The 22232-nt window shown below is 38.3% G+C and overlaps 1 protein-coding gene across 1 annotated transcript; it reads right to left on the bottom strand.

Annotated features, from left to right (window-relative positions):
• Positions 1-1455: 1455 nt before the first annotated feature.
• Positions 1456-16788, bottom strand: LOC115528038 (U1 small nuclear ribonucleoprotein C-like). The gene is given in 4 exon segments (XM_032595336.1): positions 1456-1814; positions 1817-1879; positions 1882-2107; positions 16615-16788. Coding segments are annotated over 4 exon segments (654 nt in total). The 3' UTR covers positions 1456-1623.
• Between the last annotated feature and the right edge of the window lie 5444 nt (positions 16789-22232).

Genomic DNA, 22232 nt, shown 5'->3' with positions numbered 1-22232 from the left:
AGACAGAGAGAGACAGAGCATGAATGGGGGAGGGGCAGAGAGAGAGGGAGACACAGAATCGGAAGCAGGCTCCAGGCTCTGAGCCATCAGCCCAGAGCCTGACGCGGGGCTCGAACTCACGGACCGTGAGATCGTGACCTGAGCTGAAGTCGGCCGCTTAACCGACTGAGCCACCCAGGCGCCCCAAGATTCAGTTTTTAAAAAAAGATTATGGCAAGCCTTGGTAAAGTTTCTCATGACACCTCAAGGTTAATTAGGCACTTAATTAATTCCCTTGCTTATTTGTTGCATTCTTTTAGGATGGTTGCTACATAGATAAGGATTTTTAGAATAGGTATTGAGAGGTATAATATCTGGAACATATTAAGAAACATACCTGGAATCACTGGAAGTATGGGCTAGTGGATAGAACTACACATTGGGAGGTAGGAATGCAGGGTTTCTACCTTGGTTTTAACTCTGTTCTCTTCTGTATAAATTATGTTTATTGCTTTTACTATATTTTATTAAAAGTCTTAGAAACTCTGTGATTGGTGCTTCACTTAAGTATTGACCAAATCAGAGCTAGTCACAGAAGTCCTGGAATAGAAGAATTGTGATTGTATTCTTTTCACTTGTCCATTAGAGTCTGGACTAGAAAATAGCAGCCATGATGGCATTTGGGGAGTGAAAGCAAATAACACTTTTTAACGTTTTTTATTTTTGGGACAGAGCGAGACAGAGCATGAACGGGGGAGGGGCAGAGAGAGAGGGAGACACAGAATCGGAAACAGGCTCCAGGCTCTGAGCCATCAGCTCAGAGCCTGACGCAGGGCTCGAACTCACGGACCACGAGATCGTGACCTGGCTGAAGTCGGACGCTTAACCGACTGCGCCACCCAGGCACCCCGCAAATAACACTTTTTAACATCCCTGTCAAAGCCTTTTCGTTTTAATTGAAAAGCCATGCCATAGCCCTTGCTGGCAGTTACAACTACTGTACCTTACTTCGACAATTGCACTTTCCTCGGATGTGTCTCCTTTATTCCCTTGTCTCCTGCTACAGTTGATTCTTCATATAGAAGCCAGGAATGATGTTTACAAAAGGTAAATCAGATCATTTTACTTCCCTCTTTGAAATCTTCCATTGACTTCCCATTAGATTTCCAGACTTCATTTTCATCTCTAAGATCTTACAGGAATTGGCCGATACTTTTCTCTGACCTCATCCTAAACTACTTTCCTTTTCATAAACTGTGCTTTAAACACACTGGCCTTTTACTGTTCCAAAAACATGTAGAATTCTTCTGTATCTCAAGACTTGCAACCAAGGGGTCAGTCCATCTTACTTGAAAAGCTCTTTTAGACCTTCAGGGCTGAGTTTATCTTTTGTAAAAAAAATTGTTTAACTTTTTTTTTTTTAAACAGTGGACAGTTTTATTTTCACATTTCACAATACAAATGCTTTTTTTTTTTTTTTTTTAAGTCCCACTACTTCCTTGGAAAACTATTCTCCTTTGATAGGAAGGAGAAGAAGTCTTCCTTGTCATGCTGTTAGAAAACACCCAGAGTCACAGCACCATGATCTCTTGGTGAAATAGAACAAGTAAAATAAAATGGATATAAAGAGGTTCTTGTCTCTCCTTATTTATCTGGTCGATTCGTTCTTGGCCAAGTGGGCACCATCATGGGATGGGCTGGAGGTCTCATCACTGGGGGCCCAGGCATCTTTGACATGTGGCCTCCTGTACGCAGGTTCATTCTAGGAGTAGGCCCCATTGGCATCATCCCAGGAGGAGGAAGGCCCATCATTTGCATCATGGGAGGGCCCCCATATGGGGTGCTGGCATCATACCAGGATGAGGAGGACCCAGGAGACTGGGGTGAGGTGGGATCATTGCCCTTGAGGAGGAAGAACAGAGAATGGTGTAGGGGACATCTTCCCTTGCTGAAAGGCAACGGTTATTTTCTCAATCAGGCTCTGAGCGTGCTCTTCCATCCATTTCTGAAAGTAGTCTTTCACATTCTTTTTGTGTTTCTGACCACTGCAGTGTATCTTTCTCATTGATGGAGAGTCATAGGTGAGGTATGTTTTGCAGTAGTGACAATAAAACTTAGACACATTGCTCTGTAGGCCATTGGGTACTCCGTCCTGCACCCCTGGGAAATGACTTGTTTACTTTTTGATTGTGTGTGTGTGTGTGTGTGTGTATTTTTGAGAGAGAGAAAGCAGGGGAGGGGCAGAGAGAGAGAGGAACAGAGGATCTGAAGCAGGCTCTGCACTGAGAGCAGTAAGCCTGATGTGTGGCCCAAACCCACAAACTGTGAGATCATGACTTGAACTGAAGTCGGATGCTCAACTGATTGAGCCACGCAGGTGCTCCTACTTTTTTGATTTTCTTTTTTCTTTTTTTTTAATTTATTTTTTTAACATTTATTTACTTTTTGAGACAGAGAGAGACAGAGCATGAACGGGGGAGGGTCAGAGAGAGAGAGGGAGACACAGAATCTGAAACAGGCTCCAGGCTCTGAGCTGTCGGCACAGAGCCCGACACGGGGCTTGAACTCACGAGCCGTGAGATCATGACCTGAGCCGAAGTCGGACGCTTAACCGACTGAGTCACCCAGGCTCCCCTACTTTTTGATTTTCTATCTCCCTTTGAACTAAACGGAAATAGATGATATGCATTGTCAGTCTCATTGGCTGGTATAGCTTCTATGCCTTGGAAAGCACTGGGTAGGTGCTCAACAAATACTTTTTTAATGGAGGCAAAAAAAGACCTCAAAAGTGGGTGGAGTAGAAGATAGCTTATCTGGAGTTAATGAGGCTAGGCTATTCTATGTCAAATTACTTGACTGTATTATCTGTCCCTTGACTTTTAAAGCTTTGAGTCTTGAAAGATTTGTAGCCTTCAGGACTGTCCTCTTAAAATACAATTAGCCTTGTGAGTTCATCTCTCAAATCAATGTCTACTAATATTTTAGTTCTTAGTGACCACCCAGGGAGAAATAGGACATAGAATGTGCAAGTGACAGACCGTCAGGAGCGGGGGTGTAAAAAAAACAGAGGGCAAAGGACCAGCAGGCAGGAATAATAGGGACAAAGAGATGAAAAGCTGGTAGCAGGAGAATTCTGTCAGAATTTTGTCTACAGTGGGAACATTTTTGTTTCTCATTCTATAAGATAGTGCCCTGTTATCTGGTACTGTATCAGAAAGTTTTTTTTTTTTAAGCAGTTTCTTGATAGTTTTTCAGGGTTACAAATAAATTGGAGAAGAAGGGAAAGCTAAGCATTCTCAGTTAAAAAAACAAAAGGTGGAAGCAACTGTTGCATAAGATACTGTATGCTGCTCAGCATGAGTATTTCAGGGAAAGATTTGGTGTCTTGTAATGTTGCAGTTACTATGGTAACAATGCATTTTTAATGGTACCATTAAATGGCAGTGTAACTACTTGTAACTAAGGAGTGCTGAATAGTCACAGCTGTGTTGTTTGGAGTTTATGTGTCTTTTCTACAGTATGGTTTTTAATGACTTAAAAATAAAAGTGTTGTATAACAGAATATCACTTTGGTACGTGATATATGTACTTTTAAGAAATAGAATGGAGAATGTTAATTATCCCGTTAACTATGCCTTATACACACACACACATACACACATGAGTAAACACACATACGTGCATACTTTACAGATGAAGATCTGGAAAGAAGATTAAGTAGCTTTTCTCAGCTCATTTAGCTATTGACAGAATTAGCATGAGAGCTCAGGTTTTTGGACTGATATAACAGTTTCTTTCTGACCTTACATACATACCTTACATTCTTTCTGACCTTACATACTGACTTACATACTAGTTCTGCTCAACACAGCACTATGTATACAACACACTCTATATTCTTTTCACACATTGCAATTGGTAAGAAAGTGCAATGAATTTCTATCATCCTGTAGGGTTATAAGGTGGTTGGGACCTAGATCGAAAAGTAGTGAATAATATAATTGAAAGAGTCTGTAGATGGAATTCAAGAGATCCGTAAACCCTTTAAAATTGTTTGCAAATAGGTATATGCATGTGCTCATTTTTCTAATGAGGGACTGTATCAGATTCTCAAGGAATTGGTATCCTCTCCCAAAATAGGTGATGAATTACGGCTCTTTCCCAATTTAGGATATCAAAATGGAAAAGTAAATGGCATATTGAGAAAAATATTTGTTACGATTTGATAAAAGATTAATATTCTTAATTTATAAAGACAATATACACATCAGGCTAAACATCAAGACCCAGTTGATCCCCTGAAGCAAGAGAAACAGGAGCAAAAATAAAATATTGGGACGACATCAAAATAAACAGCTTCTGCACAGCAAAGGAAACAATCAACAAAACTAAAAGAACGTTCAGAATGGAAGATATTTGCAAATGACATATCTGATAAAAGATTATTATCCAAAAAATATAAAGAACTTATAAAACTTAACACCCCAAAACCAAATAATCCAATTAGAAAATGGGCAGAAGACATGACTAGACATTTCTCCAAAGAAGATGTCCAAATGGCTAATATGGAAAGATGCTCATCATCACTTATCATCAGAGAAATGCAAATCAAAACTACAGTGCGGTATCACCTCACACCTGTCAGAAAGGCTAAAATCAAAAACACAAGAAACAACAGGCTTTGGTGAGGATGTAGAGATAAAGCAACTTTCTTGCACTGTTGATGGGAATGCAAACTGGTGTGGCCACTGTGAAAAATAGTATGGAAATGTTGAAATAGAACTACCCTGCTATCCAGTAATGTGCTACTGGGTATTTACTCAAAGAATACAAAAACACTAATTCAAAGGGATACATGCACCCATATATTTATAGCAGCACAATTTACAATAGCCAAGATATAGAAGTAGCCCAAGTGTCAATCAGCTGATGCATAGATAAAGAGGAGGTGATATATACATACAATGAAATATTATTCAAGCCATAAAAAGGAATGAAATATGCCATTGGCAACAATGCGGATGGAGCTAGAGAGTATAATGCTAAGTGAAAGAAGTCAGAGAACAATGAATACTATATGATTTCACTCATGTGGAATTTAAGAAAGAAAAGAAACAAGGAAAGGGGGGGGAAAGAAAGAGAGACATACCAAGACACAGACTGAGCTATAGAGAACAAGCTGATGGTTACCAGAGGAGAGGTGGGTGGGGGGATGGGTTAAATAGATGATGGGGATTAAGGAGTAGACTTGTGATGAGCACTGGGTGATGTTTGGAATTGTTAAATCACTATAGTGCACACCTGAAATTAATATAATATTGTATGTTAACTAACTCAAATTAGAATAAAAATTTAAAAAAAGACCCAGTTGAAATTATAGTGAAGGAAATGAAGATATGCAGATGGGGAGTATAAATGGCTAATGGAAATGAAAATTATTCATCCACTTTAGCCATCAATGAAATGCAAATTAAAACAATAAAAATTTTACCATTTTAACACAACAAATTAGCTCAGATTAAACACAACCACAATAATGTTCTTTGTGATGAAGAGGTGAAGGGATAAACAGATTGCTTTACTGTTGCTAGGAGTATAAATTGGGGCAGAGGTTTTGGAAATCAAATTAATAATTCAAGTTAAGAGTTGTTATGCCCAGAATTCGTGATCCCCAAAGACCACCAGGGAACCGAGTCCGATGCAAAAGCAGAGCCTTTATTTGAGCTAGCTCGAGCTCAATCCCCTAGCTGCACCGACACAGCGGTGAGATGTGGGGAGAGAGAGGTAGTTTCAAAAACACAAAGGTTTTATTGGGGTCTAGGGGCAGTTGGTGAGGTAATAATGGCTGTGGCCTCAGCCGATTGGCTGGGGAACGGTGGGAGTCCTGTTGCGCAGGTCGCCGGGCGTGTTTTGATTGGGAAGTTTGAACGGGTGAGCGGGAGGTTACTCAAGGGGAGGAGGTGTGGTCAAGGTGAAGGACACAGAACAAGATGGAGTCGGCAGGAATAGGCCCACCCTTTCAGAGTCTTAAAAATGTTCATAACCAGTAATTCAAATTCTAAGGATATAGTTCCATTCTAAGGCAATAATAAATGCTTACTAAAATTTGTTATAAAAGTATTTCTCCTTGTGGTATCTAAAATAGTAAGAAATATGAAAGAGTACACATATCCAACATAGGGAAAGGATTAAATAAATTACAGTATTCCTCCAAGTCCAATAAAGTGTCTTGAAATTTTTGTTAATGGTGTGGAAAACTCTTATGATATAATATTACATTTAAAAACAACACCTAGACTTCTAAAATGCTTATAGAGTATAATTCCAAAATGATATAAATAATAATATAAATTCCATAGAAATAAATTTAACAATAATAGAAAGAAATAAAGTAAAATATAAAATGGTTATCTTCTGGGTTATGTGGTTAATAATTATTTTTCTCTTTTTTTGTGTTGTGTATTTTCTTAGATTTCTGAAGTGAATGTATATATTATCAGAAATGAAATAAAAATTATTTAAAAGTTTTGCTGAGTTTTTTTCTTGTATTACCTCGATTGTTCTAATTTGGCAAAAATCTATTGTCCTAAATAAAGAATGGCAGAAACTAGAAGGACATCTTTTGAAAAAAATTAGACTTTTCTTTCATTTAAAAATTATATATGTAATCTCTTTTTTGGGTCAGATGTTGGGGAAATACATATGAATAAAACGTTGTTCCTGCCATGTACATTTTATAGTCTACTAGGAAGGATAGACATGTAATAACTATACTAAAATAGCTCCTGAGTACCTTGTAATATGACAACAGGAAGGAAGGAATAATGAAGTTTTCCTGAGGAAGTAGAGGGAAGGGGTAACATTTGGTTCCAGTCTCAAGTGATGGGTCGTGACATGGGCCAAAGTGAAAGGATCTTCCTCGTAAAGTAGGGTATGAGAGCACAAAAAGTCAATGCTATTTAGAGCACAGGTGCCTTTGATTTGATTAGGAAGGTAGAGAAAGGCCATCTGTTGAAAGACCTTAAGATGTCTGTGTCTTATCTTGTAGGTACAAAGGGGTCATGAAAATCACAGAATCATCTAAATAAGTGATCAGATTTGATCAGATAAGTATGTGATGGAATAATCTCTTATCACAGCAACAGAAATTATGATATAATAGTCAATTGCTTCAGTAATGATTTAAATATTTTCATGGAAATTATACTCAATAAGGTAAAACTTAAAAAAAAATTAAAGTTCTATCAAGGTGCTATTTTCCACTGCATTATCTCATAGAGAGTGTTTGATATTGGGGATGCATTGGTTGGTCATATCATGATGTTAATGAGGCCAAAACCACAGTCACCCCTATTAATTTAGTTGACAGAAAAAAGATTTTGTTTTGTGGCTGCCAGCTCAGTGAGGAAGTTATTTAAAGAGCTGAACTGCATCCATACCAGTCTTAACTTTAAGTTGATTAAAGTGTGGATTCTCTACATGTGTTTCATTTCCATATTCCAGTGAAGCCAAGTGGTGGTCCTTATGACAATAAAGTTATCAGATGGTTATCAGTTATCCCAGAATGCTCTGGCCATCTTTGGTTGGCCCAAGTATTATTCCTGAACTAAGTAACCTTCTTCCTCCCTCCCTCTTTCTCTCTCTCTTTTCTTTTTTCTTTTCTTCCTTTTTATTTATTTTTGAGAGAGAGAGAGAGACAGAGTGCAAGTTGGGGAGAGGCAGAGAGAGAGGGAGACACAGAATCTGAAGCAGGCTTCAGGCTCTGGGCTGCCAGCACAGAGCCTGACATGGGGCTCGAACCCACAAACTATGAGATTATGACTTGAGACCAAGTCAGAAGCTCAAGTGAGCCACCCAGGCTCTCCTCCCCTCCCCTTCCTTCCCTTCTCTTCCCTTTTCTTTTCTTTCTTTCTTTCTTTCTTTCTTTCTTTCTTTCTTTCTTTCTTTCTCTTTATTTTCTTTCCCCTTCCTTCCTTCCTTCCTTCCTTCCTTCCTTCCTTCCTTCCTTCCTTCCTTCCTTTTGTTGTTGTTTTGCTATTTTTATTTATTTTTAAAATTGAGACATAATTGGCATATAACATTGTACTAGTTTTAGGTATACAATGAAATGATTACAGGGGTGCCTGGGTGGCTCAGTTGGTGGAGTGTCCGACTTTGGCTCAGATCATATCACAGTTCTTGAGTTTCAGCCCAGCATCAGGCTCACTGCTTTCAGTGCAGAGCTTGCTTCAGATCCTCTGCCTGCCTCTCTCTCTGCCCCTCCCCTGCTCACATGCTCAGTCTCTTCAAAAGAAATAAAACATTAAAAAAAATGAAATGATTACAATAAATTTAGTTATCCATTACCACACATGGTTACAAAAATAGTTTTGCTTGTAATGAGAACTTCTAAGCTCTATTCTCTTACCACCTTTTAAATGTACAACATAGTTTTAATTATAGTTACTATGCTGTGTATTACGTCCCCAGGACTTATTTATCTTATTAAACTGGAAGTTTGTACCTTTTGACCATCTGCACCCATTTTGCCCACTCTTCACTACCTGCCTCTGGCAGCCACATAATCTGTTTTCTGTATCTTTGAGTTTAGTTTGTTTTTGTTTTTGTTTTGTTTTTAGATTCCTTTTTTAGAACTTCCATTGTTTTTCTTTTAAAATTTTTTTTTAATGTTTATTTTTCAGAGAGAGAGACAGAGAGAGAGAGAATGAGGGAGGAGTAGGCAGAGAGGGAGGGATACCCAGAATCTGAAGCAGGCTCTAGGTGCTGAGCTGTCAGCACAGAGCCCCATGCAGGGCTCGAACCCATGAACTGTGAGATCATGACCTGAGCCGAAGTCGGATGCTTAACCAACTGAGCCACCAGGTATGCCCCAATTTTTTTTTTTTTTAACGCTTATTTATTTTTTTTGAGACAGAGAGAGACACAGCATGAACGGGGGAGGGGCAGGGAGACAGGGAGACACAGAATCGGAAGCAGGCTCCAGGCTCCGAGCCATCACCCCAGAGCCCGACGCGGGGCTCGAACTCGCGGACCGCGAGATCGCGACCTGAGCTGAAGTCGGACGCTTAACCGACTGAGCCACCCAGGCGCCCCTGCCCCAATTTTTTAATGTTTATTTATTTTGAGAGGGAGAGAGCATGTGTGTGTGTGTGTGTGCGTGTGTGTATTGGGGGAGGGGCAGAGAGAGAGGGAGAGAGAAAATCCCAAGCAGGCTCTGTGCCACCAGCACAAAGCCTGACATGGGCCTTGATGCCAGGAACCATGAAATCATGACTCAGTCTGAAATCAGGAGTTGGAAACCCAACGACTCAGCCACCCAGGTGCCCCTTTTAGATTCTGTATGTAAGTGATATCATACAGTCTTTGAAGGTCATCCATGTTGTTGCAAATGGCAGAATTTCCATTTTTTTTTAAGTTTATTTATTTATTTGAGGAGAGAGAACACAGCAGGGGGTGGGGGCAGAGAGAGGATCCCAAGCAGGCCTATGCTGTCACTGCAGAGCCTGATGTGGGGCTCGATCTTATGAACTGTGGAATCATGACCTGAGCCGAAATCAAGAGTTGGACGCTCAACCAACTGAGCCATCCAGGCATCCCAGAATTTCCTTCTTTTTTTATGGCTGAATAATATTCATATGATATATGTGTGATATATACATATCACATTTTCTTTATCCATTCATCCTTTGATGACACATAGGTTGTTTCTGTGTTTTGGATATAGTAAATAGTGCTGCAATAAGCATTGGGATACAGTTTTCTTTTTCTAAAAAAATTTTGTTTTTAATGTTTATTCATTTTTGAGAGATGGAGAGAGAAAGAGTGTTAGTGGGGGAGGGGCAGAGAGAGAGGCAGACAGAATCTGAAGCAGGCTCCACGCTCTAAGCTGTAAGCACAGAGCCTATTGGGGGACTTAACTCATGAACCATGAGATCGTGACCTGAGCTGAAGTCGGACGCCCAACCCACTGAGCCACCCAGGTGCCCCAGTTATCTTTTCAAGATAGTGATTTTGTTTCCTTCAGATAAATACCCAGGGTGGAATTTCTGGGTCATATGGTATTTCTATTTTTAATTTTTTAAGGAACCTCCATACTGTTTTCCATAGTGGTTGCACCAATTAAGATTCCTCCTGACAGTGCACAAGAGTTTCCTTTTGTCCACCAAGTCACCAACACCTGTTATTTCTTGTCTTTTTGATAACAGACATTCTAACAGGTGTCAGGTGATATCTCATTGTGGTCTAAACTTTATATATTCATGAGTTACAACATGGGTGTACTTGCCTTGAAGTTTCAGATATCAGTGTTTTTCAAGAGGATCACTTTTTTTTTTCAGGACTCTTATTCAGTATTTCTGAATTGTGGTGTTCTCTTGCCTCTTAGTTGTAATAGTAGGAGAGTAAGAGTAGTAATAGAGATAAACAACCTCCAAATTAACCTACACCTATACTCACATTCTTGGTTATATTTTAAAACCACCTGTCAGTTTAGTTTATATTTAAGATGTGTAGCTCCAGACAAGTGGGGTTAGTTTTGGTTCCTGGGTACTTGTGGTGATTATGTATAAATATTACTTAAGCATTTCTTGATGCCAAGTTTTCTTCTATCTGCTGAATGGTACATGCTATTCCTTCCCTTATTTAAGATGATAATGTTGCCCAGTGGAAGAGGATTAGTTTGGGACACAGAAGACAGTTCAATTTCAACTTCAAAAGTTTCCTCTATGATTTTTAGCCAGGAATCATTTAAACTCACAGTAATTCATTTTCCCTATATATATATTTTTTTATTTTTTAGTCATATGTTAGCCCCAGTTGGTTATCTGAGACTTAGGTGATGAACTATTTAGAGAAATATTGAAATAGAGGAAGAATTCAGGAACGGATTTTAAAAAATAGGAGTAATTTATGGAAGATAAGATAAAACAATAGTAAGGAAGATAATGAAGTGTGAAGTTTAGGGAATCTCCATGAGAGGTAGATATGTACAAGAAAATCCAGGGACCAAGAGAACATGAGCTGGTTTTGTTAAAGGAAAGTAGGGGATGATCTGAAATAGTAATAATAATAATGATGATAATGATGATAATAATGTCAGGACTTTCAATGAAAGGACTTTCAAATATCTGATGTAGAAGGCTCTGGAGAATGACACATAAAGAAGTAATTTAGTGAAGTAAATTATGGGGGATATTTTTCTGTTTTGTGGTAATAGGGCAGGATGAATCACAAGCCATAGACTAAACTTGGTTTGTTTACTTGGAGTCTAAGAAAACAGCTTAGGGCTATTTACTAAAAACACCCTTGGAAATATTATATGTAGATACCTCTTTGATAGATTATACTCTACTTTTGCTCTGAGATTTTCAACATTAGAGAAGAAATGTGTTTGTTCAGAGCTTTAAAAATTTTTTAATAGAGTTTATGGAGCAGTTTTAGGTTTACAGAAAAGTTGTGCAAAACTACAGAGAGTTCCATATACCTACCTCTTTTCCTCTACACAGTTTCCCCTATTTTTAACATCTTAGGTTGGTGTGGTATATTTGTTACAATTAATGAACCAATATTGATGGATTATTATTATTATTATTTTTAATATGAAATTTATTGTCAAACTGGTTTCCATACAACACCCAGTGCTCACCCCAACAGGTGCCCTCCTCAATACCCATCACCCACCCTCCCCTCCCTCCCACCCCCCATCAACACTCAGATTGTTCATAGTTTTTAAGAGTCTTTTATGGTTTGGCTCCCTGCCTCTCTAACTTTTTTTTTCCTTTCCCTCCCCCATGGTCTTCTGTTAAGTTTCTCAGGATCCACCTAAGAGTGAAAACATATGGTATCTGTCTTTCTCTGTATGACTTATTTCACTTAGCATAACATTCTCCAGTTCCATCCACGTTGCTACAAAGGGCTATATTTCATTCTTTCTCATTGCCACGTAGTATTCCACTGTGTGTATAAACCACAATTTTTTTATCCATTCATCAGTTGATGAACATTTAGGCTCTTTCCATAATTTGGCTATTGTTGAAAGTGCTGCTATAAACATTGGGGTACAAGTGCCCCTATGCATCAGCACTCCTGTATCCCTTGGGTAAATTCCTAACAGTGCTATTGTTGGGTCATAGGGTAGATCTATTTTCAATTTTTTGAGGAACCTCCACACTGTTTTCCAGAGCAGCTGCACCAGTTTGCGTTCCCACCAACCGTGCAAGAGGGTTCCCGTTTCTCCCCAGATGGATAATTATTAACTAAAGTCCATAGTTTACATAAGAGTTCACCCTTTATGTTGTACATTCTAGTGGTTTGGACAAATGCAGAATGTCATATATCTACTATTACAGTATCGCATGGAATAGTTTCAGTGCCTAAAAATTTTCTGTGCTCCCTCTAATCATCCTGCTCTCCTTCCTATTATTTCTTCCTTTCTCTCCCTCCCTTGCCCTGAACCACTGGCAACCATGCATCATTTTATTGTGTCCCACCCCTAGTTTTGTCTTTTCCTCAATGTGATATAGCTGGAATGATCACTATATAGCCTTTTCAAATTGGCTTCTTTAACTTAGCAATATGCATTCAATTTTCCTCCATGTCTTTTTGTGGTTTGATAATGTCTTTATATTGATGGATAAAATTCCAAAATTGTATGGATGTACATAGTTTGCTTATCCATTTACCTATTTAAGGACATCTTTGTTGCTTTCAAGTTTTGGTAATTATGAATAAGGCTGCTACAAACATTTGTGTGCAGTCTATTAAAAAAAAAACTCAAGTAAAATAGTAAGTAGTGCAGTTGCTGGATCATATGGTAAAAGTATGTTTAGTTTTGTAAGAAACTGCCAAACTGTCTTACAAAGTTGGCTGTGCCATTTTGCATTCCCACCAGTGATGAATAAGAGTTTCTTTTGCTTCACATCCTCACCAGTATTTTGGTGGTGTCACTGTTTGGATTTTAGTTATTTTATAGATATTAGTGGTATGTCAATATTGTTTGAATTTGCAGCTCTCTAATGACATGATATTGAGCATCTTTTCAAAGTTGTTTTCTTATTGTTGAATTTTATGAGTTCTTTGTATATTTTGGATACAAGTCCTTTATCAGATATGTGTTTTGCAAAGATTTTCTCCCAGTATGTGGCTTGTCTCTTCAGTTTCTAAACAGTGGCTTTTGCAGAGCAGAAGTTTTTAATTTCAATGAAGTTATATTTATCAATTTTATTCTTTCATTGATTGTACTTTTGTTGTATCAAAAAATTCATCACCAAAGTCAAGATCACCTTACTTTTCCCCTATTTTAGTTTCTAGAAATTTTAGAGTTTTGCATTTTAACTAAGTGTATGATCCATTTGAGTCAATTTTTGTGAAAGTGTAAGTACTGTGTCTAGATTCTTTTTTATTTTTTCTTTTGCATGTGAATGTCCAGTTGTTCCAACACCATTTGTTGAAAAGACAGTCTTTTTTTGATGGAATTGTGTTTGCTTCTTTGTCAAAGATCAGTTGACTGTATTTGTGTGGGCCCGTGTCTGGACTTTGTGTTCTGTTGCATTGATTTTTTTTTTTTTTTGCCAATATCACACTATTTGATCACTGTAACTTTTTTTTTTTAATTTTTTTTTAACGTTTTTATTTATTTTTGAGACAGGGAGAGACAGAGCATGAACAGGGGAGGGTCAGAGAGAGGGAGACAGAATCTCAAACAGGCTCCAGGCTCTGAGCTGTCAGCACAGAGCCCGACGTAGGGCTCGATCTCACGGACCGCGAGATCGTGACCTGAGCTGAAGTCGGCCGCCCAACCGACTGAGCCACCCAGGCGCCCCGATCATTGTAACTTTATACTAAGCCTTGAAATTGGGCAGTACGAGTCCTCTAGCTTTTTTCTTTAGTATTGCATTGGCTATTCTGGGTCTTTTGCCTTTTCATATAAACTTTGAAGTCATTTTGTTGATAATCCAGTTTGTGTGATGCATTGTAAGCAGAGAGATGGAAACACAGAGATGTAAGCAGAGAGATGGAAACTAAGAAAGAATAAAAAAGAAATGTTAGAAAAATAAAGAATACCTTTGGGGCACTTGGGTAGCTCAGTGGTTAAGTGTCTGACTCTAGATTTTTGCTCAGGTCATGATCTCATGGTTTGTGAGATCAAGGCCCATATCAGGCTCTGAGCTGACAGTGTGGAGCCTGCTTGGGATTCTCTCCCTCTCTCTGCCCCTTCCCTGCTTGTGCTGGCTTTCTCAAAATAATAAAACAAAAAAGATTAAAAAAATGAATAATATGGGGCGCCTAGGTGGCGCAGTCGGTTAAGCGTCCGACTTCAGCCAGGTCACGATCTCGCGGTCCGTGAGTTCGAGCCCCGCGTCAGGCTCTGGGCTGATGGCTCAGAGCCTGGAGCCTGTTTCCGATTCTGTGTCTCCCTCTCTCTCTGCCCCTCCCCCGTTCATGCTCTGTCTCTCTCTGTCCCAAAAATAAATAAACGTTGAAAAAAAAAATTTAAATGTTTAAAAAAAAAATAAAAATAAAAAAAAAATGAATAATACCTTTGATAGGCTCATCAGTAGAGGAAAGACTCAGAGAGAATGAAATTAAAAAGCAAAAAGAAAAGAATGAAAAAACATGACACAGGATATCTAAGAACTGTGGGGCAGTTGTGAAACATGTGGTGTGTGTAATGGGAAGGACAGAGGAGAAAAGAGAAAGGAACAGAAGAAATGATTGAAATAATAATGATTGGGAATGTTCCAAAATTAATTACAGACACCAAACTACAAATCCTGGAAGCTCAGAGAACAGCAAGCAGGATATATACCAAAAATTCACACTTGAGCATACCATATTCAAACTCAGAAAATCAAGAACAGAGAAAAAAATCTTGAAAGGAGAGGTGGGGCTCCTTATCTACAGAGTACCTTATCTGTAGAGTAGCAAGGATAGGAATTACATCACACTTCCCTTTACAAACCATGCAAACAAGAAGATAGGGAAGTGGAATATATAAAGTGTTGAACGAAAACCCCCATCAAACCAGAATTCTGTATCTAGCAAACTTATCTTTCTTGAGTGAAAGAGATAGAAACTCTTTTAAAACAAACAAAAATTCAGAAAATGTGTTGCCAGTACACCTACTATACAATAAATGTTTTAAAAGTTTCCCAGAAAGAGGAGCAATGATATAAGTCAGAAAGTAAGATCTACATGTAGAAAGAAAATGTTAGAGAAGCAATAAAGGTAAAATAACATTTTTATTTTTCTTATTAATTGATAGAACAAATAATAGCAACATATATTGTGTGGTAATAGTTTATGGATAAATAAAATGAATAATAGTAATCTTATTAAGGTCAGCTGGGAGGAACAGGAATATTTTATCAGATACCTGAACTACCTATGAAGTGGTATAATGTTACTGGCTTTAGATTAGTTGAAAATGTTTATTGCAAGTCAGCTGAACACCGTACTTTGCACATTGTCATTACAGATGTTGATTAGGATATTCCTCTTTGAATATCTGTTTAGGATATAGTCAGCATTTTCTCCTCTTCTATATAACTGATCAAAGCTGTTCAGTTCCATCCCCAATCAGTAGCATTGACTATAATATTCTGCCTGCTCCCATTTCCCCTCCCTTCTCTCTGCTTTCTCAAGGTCAAAGGTGCTGACAGAAAGAGAGTTGATGAATGTTAGTGAAGAGGGGGCTGCAAAATGAAATTCATCTTTTTCTTACACGTATTTATGTCTTTGAAGGGACATGCAATTAAAAAAGTACATGAGGTGAATTGTTATTGAGATCTATTTATTTTCTAGGTGGTAATAGCAAACGACAACAGCAATGCAATTTTTGTTGAGTGTATGGTGACATGTCAAGTACTGTGAGGAGCAGATATGAGAGGTCTTGTCCTTATTTTAATAATTTTTATTTCTGTCAAAGCCCTTATTTCCAGACTACAGGATCTAACAGATTTTAGTGGAAAAATGATTTGCTGGCTCACAAAATTGCCAGGAGGACTAGAGAAGCTGACTTGAGGTCTATGCCACAGAACTGGCCAGCAGAGATGCCTCTGCCTCTCTGTCCTCCCCCACTCCCCACCTCCTGCCCATATGCATTTGCACTTTCAGCATCTATGACTTGGGAAGATGGATGCCACCCTATCACCATTGCCCTTGTGGACCTGCTGCAAACCCCCTTTTTCACCAGAAAATTCTTTTCAATCTCTACTTTGCATCACTAGGACTCAGTTCAAAGCCTGATGTGGGTTCATCAGATAAGTGACAGCTATCAGTTTCCTTGAAACTGTAGTTCAGATACTAACAGCATCCTCATTAGTTGAGAGCTTGCTAGAGTTGCAAATTATGTGGCTCCAGTGTCTTACTGAGTCAGAATCTCAGGGAGTATTTTAACAAGTTCTCTTGGTTTGGGGAATCCTCAGGCATAGCACACCGTGCCCACTAAAGTCTGAGGAGGGATTATGTAGGTAACGTATCCATACCTGCCATGGAAGCCAGGAAACAAAAAGTGGCAGGAATTTTCAGCTTTTATAGTAGGGGGTGGCCCAGCCTGTCCTGAAGATTGACAAGGTAGGGGGAGTCCTAGGACATAAGAAATGGGTTCAGTTGTTAAGTAGCCAAAAAGAAGGATACCTGTTCAGTATGGCTATTGTTCTTAAGAATGTTGTTGCTGAACTTCCTGCAGTCTATAATGATTAACCAGTGGAATTTAATCTGCTTTGTTAAGGGTACCTCAGAGTTAGCTATATCACTATTAACCACACTCCACCACGTGATTGTGGTGTCTTCTTTAGTGACTCGTATCATGCTCACTGTCCTTTCCTCAACTTCCATTTTTCTTTTGCCTCCTCCCTTCTCCTCTCTGCCTCTCTAATGTTCCTTCTTGTTTCCTCTAGGATCATTTCAAAGTTGATTGGAGGTGTCTTCCCTTAAGGTTTCAGTTAGAAGGGAAGTCGTTTTTCTGTATTAAAGGCTGCAGTAATCACTGGTTTATGGAGTTAATAAAGCTTTTAGGGGCAATCTTTTTTATTTTTTATTTTTTAGGCAGGCTAAGAAATTATACACCCAGGGCTTGCTCTAGGCAAAGCATTGAAGCTGAGAATTTGATTTTAGTGCCTCCGAGCTGTCTTTCCTTCTTTCCTCTCTCACAGCTTCCCTTCTTATTTCACTTTCACCTTCAGTTATAAGCTGCCCTCCATCTCTCACCCCAATCAAAACTTGCTCTTAGGTAAGAATGATATCCTTAATGACTCTATCAGTCAATAATACACAGAATCACCTCTCTGAGAGTATTTAAAGTACCCCACCACCTCCAGTAGAGGAATCAAAGGTTTTGTTTTCGCTGAAAACAAATTTCAAAAACAGTAGTCAATTGGAGAAGTTATGACTTGTATCCACTCATTTGATGAATTAAGGGATCCTACTCATAAACTTCCTCCACTATTTTCCCCACTGATTTTAATTTTCTCGTGCTCATTGTTATAGTTAGAGAAGGTATCAGAACTTTCTCCACTCTACCTATGACTCATGACAGGTGAAAAACCCTGGAAGAGATGTATTGCAGGAATGCTCTGGCCTTCAGGAGCCAACACAAGAATGTTCTATCCTCCTCCTCTCCTATTCACCCCCCACTTCCCCAATTCAGAGACTCCTTTTTCATGATTCAGAAATAGCCCTTGTCAGAGTTGCTAGCTGTTATATGCCCTCCTTGCCGGAGCCAATCTTTCCCGTGGTCTTGACTTCTTGACTCTGTATCATTCAAGGATCAAGGTCCCAAATAAACCATTTCTTTATAGCACATCTTAAAATTCTTTTCAGAAGAAAGAAATGTGACCCTTCTACTTTTCATAGCCAATAACTTAAGGGACTGGCATCTGGGTTGATTGGACTACCCCGTCCTTGTGGAAAAAGGCACTTTTTAGGAGATAAATGAGGACAGGGAGTTCTGTTTTATAGAGGTGATCTTGAATTTGACCCTAAGCACATATAGTATAGGGTAAACATCAGGTTAATGTAAACAATCACAGCAGAAATTGGATGAGGAGACTGGAAAATGGAACCAGATCTCACAGTACCCAAAGTGTTGTAATGCCAATAATTGGGTTTCTCTGTGGTTGGAATTAACTTTAAAATTTGTTTTTTTATTTTTGAGAGACTGAGGGCAAGCAAGGGGAGGGACCGAGAGAGAGGGAGACACAGAATCTGAATCAGGCTCCAGGCTCTGAGCTGTCAGCACAGAGACCTACGTGGGGCTCGAACTCATGGACCGTGGGATCATGACCTGAGCCGAAGTCAGACGCTTAACCGACTGAACCACCTAGGCACCCCTGGAATTAACTTTTAATACCAACTTAATTGTTAACAGAAACAATGACATTTATGTGATGTAGTTACTAGGAGTGAATGATGATAAAAAAAATTTAAAAATTTTGTATGAAAAAAAGATAAACTGGAAAAAATATATCACAGACAAGTTGTTAATATATCTAATATATAAGGGGTACTAAAAATAGAGAATATACCAAAATTCTATAGAAAAATTGGCACAGGATTTGAACATGCAGTTAGCATGAAAAGAAGTAAATATGTCCTACAACATGTAAATAGACATACAACCTTGTTCACATTGAGAGAGACAAATCAAAATTAGGCTGATACTTTTTCTTACCTATCAATTGTAACTGCCTCTGTAAATATCATTGTTTGATACTCATCATATTCTGTTGGGGAGCCTGGATAGAAATAGGCATTTTAATTTATTGCTTATAGAGGGCAAGGTTGTAGAACTCCTATGGGATGGATATCATTCTATGTAGCAAAATTACACATACATGTGTGTTTTGACCCACAATCCTACTTTTAGGGATCTATTAAGATTCACTGGCAAAAACCACAAAATGACTGATATGCAAGGTAATTTATTGCAGTACCATCTCTAATGGAAAAGACTGGGAAATTGATCATCAATAGGGGAACTGGTAAATAAATACTGGTGCAGTTACATAATGCACTACTATGTAGATGTAGTCAGAAATGGGAATGAGCTCTATACATTGGTATAGAAGGATCTCTAGGATATAGCAAGATACAGAAGAACATGTACAGTATGCTATCTTTTATTTAAGAAATTAGGGAGGGATAGGAATATAATATATATAATATTCGCATATTATATACAAAATATAGTATGAAACATTTAATATATAATGTACAATTCATAATAATAATTACTAAGGTATTAGGGTTTTCCAGAAATTTAGAATTGATAGGATATGTGTGTGTATACAAAGATATATATATATATATATATATATCTTTATTTTATTTTAAGGAATTGGCTTATACACTTATGAAGATTGGCTATTCCAAAATATTAAAGGTGAGCTAGCAGGCTGGAGACCTATGAAGAATTAATGTTGTAGTGTGAGTCTCACTTTGCTGGCAGATTCCTTCTTGCTTGAGGGAGGTCAATCTTTTGCTCTATTCAGGCCTTCATCTGATTGGATGATGCCCACTGACATTATGGAAGGCAATCTGTTTTGATCAAAGTCTACCAATTAAAATGTAAATTTCATCCAAAACACTGTCATAGAGACATCCAGAATAATGTTTGATTAAATATCTGGACACTGTGGCCCAATCAAGTTGACACATTAAATCACCTATCACAACTATAAATAATATGGGATATATTTGCTTATATTTAAAAAAATGAGGGGCGCCTTAGTGGCTCAGTTAAGCGTCTGACTTCAGCTCGGATCTCATGGTTCGTGAGTTCGAGCCCTGCATGGGGGATTGTGCTGAGAGCTCAGAGGGTGGAGCCTGCTTCGGATTCTGTCTCCCTCTCTCTCACTGCCCCTCTCCCACTCGCGCTCTGTCTCTCTCAAAAATAAATAAACATTTAAGAAAAAAAAAAAGAATGAAAGGGAAAAGCTCAAAACTGATTTTCAATTTTTTTTTATTTTTAAATTTTATTGTTTATTATTTTTTCCTTTCGTTTTGTTTTAATGTTTTTTTCCCCTTATTTTGAGAGAAAGAGAGTGTGAACAGAGGAGGGGTAGAGAGAGAGGGAGACAGAGAATCCCAAGCAGGTTCTGTGCTGTCAGTGACGAGCCTGATATGGGGCTTGAACCCACAAAACGTGAGATCATGACCTGAGCCAAAATCAAGAGTTGGACTCAGCGAACTGAGCCACCTAGGTGCCCCTATTTTTTGTTTTTTAAAGTTTTATTTATTTAAGTCATTTCTACATCCAACATGGGGCTGAAACTCACAACCCTGAGATCAAGAGTTGTACGCTGTTCTAATAAGCTAGCCATGTACTCCCTAAAAACTGATTTTTTAAACAGTGATTCCCGTGCAGGGGCTCCTGAGTGGCTCAGCCCTTTAAGCGTCTGACTTTGGCTCAGGTCATGATCTCATGGTTCCTGAGTTTGAGCCCCACTCTGTGCTGATAGCCTGGAGCCTGCTTTGGATTCTGTGTCTCCCTCTCTCTATGCCCCTCCATGCCCCCTCTCCCCCTGAGCCGGTGCTTTGTCTCTGTCTCTCTCAAAAATAAATAAACATTAAAAAAAAAAAAAGTGGTTCCCATGGATAGAAAAGATGTGGACACTTGAATTTTCTGAATGTACCTTAGTTTTGATTTTGGAATTATGTAATGTTTTTTGTAATTATAAAACAAGATTAAATCAACATTAAAAAGCAATTCTATGCTATCTGTCTTTCTCTGTATGACTTATTTCACTTAGCATAACACTCTGTTTTCACTCTTATGTGGATCCTGAGAAACTAAACAGAAGACCATGGGGGAGGGGAAGGAAAAAAAAAAGTTAGAGAGGGATGGAGCCAAACCATAAGAGACTCTTAAAAACTGAGAATAAACTAAGGGTTGATGGGGGGTGGGATGGAGGGGAAAGTGGGTGATGGGTATTGAGGAGGGCACCTGTTGGGATGAGCACTGGGTGTAGTATGGAAACTAATTTGACAATAAATTTCATATTAAAAAAAAGAAAAATTAAAAAAAAATTCTAAACAGTTGAGAGGAAAATAAAACAAATGAACTTGTGTACAAAGTTGGTGGCTTACCCACATTGCAACAAATATTTTGGGTGAATTTATGGCACATCAGTTTGACAGTGTATATCCTTGATGGGACATATCTTAAAGTCAAATAAGAAATTTTAAACTTTTTAAAACTTTTTAAAAGATTCATGTCTTTGGTTAGAATAATGGTATTCTTATTTTGAAAATATATTATACAAACAGTTGGCTTAAATGATTAATTTTAATAATGTCATAAACAACCTTCTTTTTCAGCATAAAGGACAAGAGATACAAATACAGAAACAAAATTAAATAATTATATAAACTTCCTAAATTTCTAAATTTGAGTTGGAAATTTTATTTATTTTGTTTATTTAAAAAAAATTTTTAATGTTGATTTATTTTTGAGAGGGAGAGTGGGAGTGGGGAAGGGGCAGAGAGAGGGAGACAGAGAATCTGAAGCAGGCTCCAGGCTCTGAGCTGTCAGCTCAGAGCCCCATGTGGGGCTCAAACTCACAAACCATGAGATCATGACCTGAGCCAAAGTCAGATGCTCAACCGATTGAGTCACCCAGGCACCACTTGAGTTGGAAATTTTAATGTGGGCTCATGATGTATTATATCTGTCCATCAAAAAGGCTAGCAACAGTGATCAACCTAGTAGCTAAGAGTACTCTTGATGCCTAGATTATGGTCTATAATTGTCATGTCTCCTAAAAGGAATTGATATTCCTTGGGTGAATAGCTAATTTCGGGTCTTTTGGAGAATATGTGAAGAATGACTTTGAAATATCTTTGCTGTGTCAAAAAGCAAGGAGGCTAGCAAAGACAACTGGGGTCATGTCAAAAGGACTCACAAGCTCATTGGAGGGGCTCGCACTAACCAACAGTGATGGTGTGATTTGAATATCAAAAAGAATAATTACTACAATGGATTGAAACATATAAAATATGTTAAAACCCATTAGTACATAAGGATAATGATTCATTGGTCATCACATTATTATTAAGGATAATGATTTATTGGTCATCATATTATTATTCTGAAAACAGGTGAAGAAAGGGAAGAATCAAACTCTTGAACAAACTCCATAATCTGAACAGACACTATTTCAGGATAACCAAATAGTTCTTGTGGGAAAATACTTTCTTAAGGAATATCAGCTAACAAATGAAAAAGGAACAATGGAATTATTTGCATTTTATAC

Source organism: Lynx canadensis, chromosome D3, assembly GCF_007474595.2.
Source record: "Lynx canadensis isolate LIC74 chromosome D3, mLynCan4.pri.v2, whole genome shotgun sequence".
Lineage (NCBI taxonomy): Eukaryota > Metazoa > Chordata > Mammalia > Carnivora > Felidae > Lynx > Lynx canadensis.
Note: the sequence above shows the minus strand (reverse complement) of the source record. Positions and strands in the feature narration are given on the sequence as shown.